The sequence below is a fragment of the Triticum dicoccoides genome, chromosome 4A (genome assembly GCF_002162155.2).
Source record: "Triticum dicoccoides isolate Atlit2015 ecotype Zavitan chromosome 4A, WEW_v2.0, whole genome shotgun sequence".
Lineage (NCBI taxonomy): Eukaryota > Viridiplantae > Streptophyta > Magnoliopsida > Poales > Poaceae > Triticum > Triticum dicoccoides.
Window position 1 is genome coordinate 541252677 of NC_041386.1, and position 6961 is coordinate 541259637.

The 6961-nt window shown below is 43.8% G+C and overlaps 1 protein-coding gene across 1 annotated transcript; it reads left to right on the top strand.

Moving 5' to 3' along the window:
- The first annotated feature begins 3061 nt into the window (after positions 1-3061).
- On the top strand, positions 3062-6381 carry LOC119286626 (50S ribosomal protein L25-like). Its single transcript, XM_037566036.1, has 3 exons — positions 3062-3463; positions 4005-4134; positions 5939-6381. The coding sequence occupies exons 1-3, from the start codon at positions 3089-3091 to the stop codon at positions 6145-6147; spliced, it is 714 nt and encodes a 237-aa protein (XP_037421933.1). The 5' UTR covers positions 3062-3088; the 3' UTR covers positions 6148-6381.
- Positions 6382-6961: the final 580 nt, after the last annotated feature.

Below are 6961 nucleotides of genomic sequence, written 5' to 3' on the forward strand. Positions count from 1 at the left end.
TCCATAGGTGGGGGGGAGGGGGGCGAAGGAACATTATGGCAGAAAAACCCTTAATAAAGAATCAAAAACGGGTTTGCGGGTATTTGCTTGAAGAACGTTGGGGCAGGGAATGCGAAGATGCAGCGGTGGATACCTAGAGGGGACGAAAGCACGTATGGAGTCCCCTCAATAGTAGAGATGTTGGATGGGCATATTATATTATGAACGTCTCATGTAGATTGGATGCACGCCAATACCACTTGTATTTTTTAATACAGGCTTCATCTATATTCTGTTTTAGAAAATGGGCAACAACGGGTTGTTAAAGATGCACAATGGCACTAGCAAAAAGAATAGAGGACAAAATATATGAAATAAACGGTCAGATTGAGTAAGAGAAATCACTTTGTATAATATGAAAGATAAGATAGAAGGACAAAATAGGGGAATTTAGAGTCGCAAAATTTATATTTTTCATATCTATAATACCTAAATAAATAGTTCACCCTCACTATCTTATTTCTCTAAACATGCAAGTTATCCACATCATTATTCCTGCCACATCAGCAACGTACCTCCCACTATTAAATTTTTCTCGCATATGGTAAAGCCACATCATTCGTTGTTGTCCTCACCAGCGCTGCAGTTACTGCCACTATAGCTTCGTACTACTTCCCACAAGCCACCAGTTGCATGCAGAGTTGACCTTTCGTCTCTCACAGTGCATGTAGACAAAACCGGCGAGGCAGACGGCCAGTTGGCTACTGATCTAAGCGGGCAACAGGCCACCCTCAAGCATGCTTTGTCCCTTCCTCTCCCCTCGGCACTGATGTTATCAAGTCATCCCAATGTTTCATATTCAACTCACATATACAAGATGCGGTATCCTTTGTTATTTCTTTGAGAATTTCCTTATAGACAACCTAACATGCTACATCATCAACAACGCATGCAGCTTCTTACAAACTAGACTACAGATTCTACCAAAAATTAGTAATTATAAGTTGCCTAAAATTAGAATTGCTTTATCACTAGAGCGACTGCGTTCATTTGTAATCAAGAAAAATGTCATTAGTACTCTTCGGCCAGCATCTACTCGCAATTGTGCCATACCAAATCCTTAACATATTTGTTCTGGTTTATAGGGTAATCACTTTGATCCATATTTTTTTAATTTTCTACACTGTTTGCAACTATGAATTAACGTTTGCACTGATACAAAATTTTCGCAACAACGTGCAGGGTATCATCTAGTTGTACAAAATAGTCTGCACCTAATAGCCAATACAATTTTCTGTTCTATATAGGGACCTTTCTAGTAGGGAACTATTTCACCCAACAAGGTGTGTACATAAAAGAAGCTTCAATACGTCCATGTTGGCCAGTAATATCATCGTAATCCTTTGGGCATAAGTTACCCAAGTCTTCAATCTTCGAGGTATTCAAATGGTATGCCAATCCCCTGCTCAAATTTCTGCTCAACTTTCTACTCAGAAAGACGATCTCTTTGAAAGGATGAAATCCAAGAATTGAATCATAGCCACCCTTGTTGATCGTATCTTCTGTATCTAAGACATCGTTTTCAGAGTTCCATTCAAAATCCTCTTCTATTCCATTGGTTTCATCGTAACGCTGAATGTTCTTTTGTTCATTGTAGTTAACATCTTCTAGAATCCATGGACCATTGTTTAGACATGGCGATGGTAACTTGAGGTCCCTATCATGCTCTAGGATCCACTTCTTATGTCCATGTGATTCGTTAAGGACCCACACCTGCAACTTGCATCCATTTTCAAGTAGCAAGGCATAATACACCCCTTTCTTCGAATTCCCAAGATAACAATTTGGGAAACTCTCGGATTCAAGACTTTTTGGTGGTTTAATGACATGATATGTGCTATCTGATAATGACAACCTGCAAGAAATCATATCATTAGCTAACACGCTGGCAAATCAAATAAGTGAAAAAAGAACTACAATGAAATATTTGGACTAATAATGATGCTTAAGAAGTAGTTACCTTATAACAAAATATTTTTCGCAATGCACATATAATGCACCACACCGATAGACGGCGTGACGCTTATCCCATGAATAGTCTGTTGCCAAGTCAGACACAATCCCCGCAGCCTCCCCTTGTCGCATGAATATTCTTTCCTTCCATTGCCCATTCAACGATGAGAAGACCCGCAGGGTCCATGAAGTAGGTGGCCATTCCGATTCTAACACCACGGGGTCAATCTCAACCATGGGGTCTTCAAATGGCTCTATGTCAAGCTCGATATACGGAATACGAGGTATCAAGAACACATGATAGTCCGATGACACCGTAGGATCAAACACAAGATAGGAATCCTCGAAGAAGCACTCCGCCCATAGGCTTTGGGGCGGTGGCAATGGTGCCTCCCATCGTCTTATTGGGTTAGCCACCGCATCGTAAAGCAAGAGAAGACCGTTGCAGTGATCCTTCACACGGTTGGCGAGCCTTTCGCCGACACCAACAATCTTGATGGGCGATGGGCGGGAGAAGAATTCTGAATGCGTTAGCTCATTGAAGTTGATGAAAATACCGGCCAATGAATTCGGGAGGAAGATGTTGCGCAACGCGCGGTGGCCGTCGATGATGCCCCGCCACGTCTTGCAAACGCACCGGGACGTGGCAAGGCTGCGTGGAGCGAGGCGGGCGAGGACATCCGCGAGCACATCGTCGGGCAGCACTTTTGTCCGGTCGCTCTCCTGCTCCATCGCTTGACCGATCCTATGCGTAGTCGCTAGGTTCTTTCTTCGAGGGGAAAACTGTGAGGCTTCTGTTGGAAAGTTGCTAAGCTTCTCGGAGCGTGGGCTCTTATAACGGAGGGACCCGTGCCGCTCGCGACTTTTTTTTTTTAGGAAAAGCCGCTCGCGACTGTTTTCCGAGTCGGGGAGCCGCAATATTTTTCCGTTGTTGTGAAGGAGGTCCAGATGGAGTCGGACTGGGCCGGCCACGGAGAAAAGCTTGGGCCACCAAGACACGCGGGCCGGATGCGAGAGCGAAGTCTAGGGGGAAGAAAAACCACCCGGGCAACCAGACAAAGCCCACCTTTCTTCCCCTAAACCCAGAACCCAAAGAATGGCGCAGTGTCTCCGGGGCAAGGGCGGCGCCGCCGCCGTCGGGGAGGCGCTCCGCAAGGCGGCCCCGTGGCGGCTGGAGGCCTCGGCGTCCTACCACCACACGATCCAGGCGGTGCCGCGGGAGACGGCCGGACCCCGCGCGGCGGCGCGCGAGCGTCGCAACGGCAATGTCCCGGCCGTGCTGCTCACCCTGGCCGGCGCCGGACCCGGAGAAGGGGTCGCCCACCGGAAGCTCCTCACCACCGACAAGAAGCAGCTCGCGGAGATGCTGAAGCAGTCGCCGTACTTCCTATCCACCCCGGTCCGCCTCCAGGTCCGCGCCGGCGAGCGGTCCACCGCCGTCGTGCACTCTGGCACCGTACTCCCAATCAAGGTATACCAGCTTTTCTCGCCTTTCCGGCTGAGATTGCATCCATTTGTTGAGCACGCACGCAGGATCTGCATCTTTGTGCTCCTTCCTGGCGGGATGTTCTTCGCCCACCTTATGTTCGATGAAATGCACATTAGGGTAATGCTGCTCGTAGTTTGCTGATTGCGAAATGATAGGTAGTCAAAACCAGTGTGTACTTAATTGTACTTCCTTAGCAGAAATTGCTTGGACATACCCACTCACCTGATCATATCCCTCTCATTTATTTGTTGGATGGTCAAACAACGAGTACTTTTCATCTTTTTGTCTTGTGATGATCATAAGTGTAGTTCAACTTTGTAAGGTATCTTGCATCCCTTTTTAGCTTACTTGTTTCCTGCTCATAATGTATTCCTATCTCAGGGAATCTCTTGTGGAGATCAGTTTTAAGCCTGTCCCTATTATGTGTGTCGAGAACCTTTGGAGAAATTGGTTGGATCGGTTGTTAGTGAAGGTTTGTACCATTTATGCATTGTGGGTGATGTTTGTGCTCTTGCGTATGCAGGTGCAGACAGATGAATCCACAGGGAATATATTGAACTTGGTGATGGTGGAAGCAGATGAAGGAACGATGCTGAAGGTGAATTTGCCCGTAGTGTTCAAAGGGGAGGATGTCTGCCCTGGGTTAAAGAAAGGTGCGACCCTTCTCTTTTCTATTTTTTGGTAACATTCCTTTGGTATACTCGGTAGTTATGAACCGATGGTAGCTACACCCTCTGTTCACTAATGTAGGAGTGAACAGAGGGTGTAGAATGTAGGATGACATATGAACCGAAGCATGTTCATTTCTCATCAAAACTGAAATAGTTACGAAATAATTCAAGTTCTGGATTTATTGGCCAAGTCTATAGAAAAGTATATTAACAGAACACTAAATTAGTCTCTTGAGATTCTTTTTGAAATATATTTTGATACTATTTGTATTTGATGTTGTAGATCTTAGCACATTTTTCTAGAGTTTGTCAATTAAGCAAGTTTGACTTAGAACAAACCTAGAACTTTAAATATTTTGGAACGGAGGGAGTACATCCTAAGAATAATCATCTTCGTAGCTACTAGATGCAAATTACCCCACATGTGCGGATCATATATGATTCAATCCTATTTTATATAGCAACATAACCAGTTAAAGCTCAATCTGGCCATATTCAGCTTAATTCAAATGGTTTATTTCCTATTGCCCTAACATATACTCCCTCCGTTCCTAAATATAAGTCTTTTTAGAGATTCCACTATGGACTACATACAGAGCAAAATGAGTGAATCTACACTCTAAAGTACGTCTATGTCTGCACTGAAATCTCTAAAAAGACTTATATTTAGGAACAGAGGGAGTATGTGTTTAAATCACTATTCCACTGTTAAGTGCTTAAGTATGGATAAGTACAAATGTCTGGTATCCTGTAATCTCCTTATTTATTTAGTTTGTTGAGATGTTTGCCTATAAATACTAAATTGGTCCCTCCTTATCTGAATAGATATCCTTTAGGACATTGAGACAATTCAATCCACACGTTTGTGACCTTTAGGACATTGTTATGGAGCATGTCTTGTCGAAAATCATAAAAATATTATGGCATTGAGTTCCTTTGATGAAAATTCTGTTAATACCATTACCAGTTGAAAAATCTGAATAATTTCTAAAGTTTGATTTGACATTTTTTAATATAAATGGATCGATTTCTGGATATAAACAGATGCTGTCTTTATAGTTACGGTTAGTGAGAAATGACTATGGAAGTTCCATTATAACCATCATTTTCCATGGGCATTCCAGCAAATGAATGTTGAACAGTCTGGAAGTTCCATAACAATGTATTACTATGTGTAGGCACTCTAATAACACAGTACGCTTTTGGGATTCTCATTCTTTTTATCACAACAAGGGGCACATGTGTTCTCTATCATTTACTAGGCATCAACCGTGGATATGTGGTCCTGACCTGGCACTGTTTGTATTGAAACCTCTGATCTAAGGAAACAACCATGACTTTGGTACTTGTGCAATGATAAATGACACATTCAACATGTGTTTCCAGTTCAGCAAGTGTGGTCAGTTTAAGAGAGCAGCAAGTTTCTACTCAACTTCCACTTGCCTAAATACCAACTTCAATTATCTCATATTGCTTCAAAAGCCACTAAGCTGGCATTTTGAAGAAGTTTGGCCCTTGTCTTACGGCCGTTAGGAATTTGGCTCGAAGTTCCTATAGAAACCATTACATTAGCAATCTGGTTATATTTTATAAGTTTACAGCGAGCAGCTTATGCTTATGCTTGAAGATCTCCTGCCAAACTGACAGTAGTTGCAGAAAACATGCCAGCACTCCTTTTGTTGTAGATCGACCATTTAGCTCTTGCTTTGGTGTTCTTTGATGTACTTTTGTCTTGATGAACTAATTCTATTGCTGACCTAACTCTCAAATCCAATCGAAAAAGCAGGTGGCTTCTTGCAGAAAATCAGGACCAGCTTGGTGTATCTCTGCCCGGCCGAGCACATCCCTCCAAAAATCGAGGTGGACCTGACAAATGTTGACATTGGGGATAGAGTGTTAATGCAAGATATCCATGTCCATCCATCGCTCAAGTTACTGAGTAAAAACGAGACGATGCCTGTCTGCAAGGTCCTGTCCTCCAAGCCAGCCGAGTAGGAAGGCCGTGCAGCCGTCTAGAGCTGGAGACACCTACCTACCATAGGTGGTACGTCGGCCTAAGAATTTAATCCCTCTGTGTGCTTGCTTTTGGTATCTACTTGCTAGGCTCCATTTTGCTCATAGTAGATTCAAACAAGTTTATTGTGTTCAAGATACGATCAATCTTTGCTGTAATGTCATGAAATAATATCTTGGTTTTCTTGGCTCTGGGACATAGGCGACATTCTTGTAGGTTCTTGGTTGTGTGTGCTGGGTGATGATTTTTAACTGCTAGAATGCTAGGGTTGGCCCATTCATGGCCTCTTGCTGCCAATCATGGCTGTTACAGACAGCTCTGCGTCATGATCAATCTTTGCGCGTCTGCACGTATTGAATGCTTGAACCACTGGAGTGAGAAGATGATGAGCACAGCGGGGAAGATCATGGTGGTGTCACTGAATCATTGGTGGCTGTGGTTGTTTCTTCTTTGCCTGTACGGCCACCTTTTCGAATTTATCTGGTCCTGGGTGGGATTCGGATTGAATGGGCTGGGTTTGGTTCTCCAGCAGGCCAGGTGCTTCACGATCGACATGTGTGGGATCTACAGTCACCGACCCTATTCTGCATTCTGGGCCTGCTGCCATTTGGACCACTGCGTTATATGATCATGCTGAGCCTCCTTCACAGGTTGATACTAGCATCTTCAGGCGTTTGGTCATATTAAAAATATAGCTAGAGACATTCACAGGGCAATGCATAGCAACACAAAGTACCTAATACTACTACGCAGGCTCATCAAACAGTTCGGCAGATTACCACGCGTTACGCACCA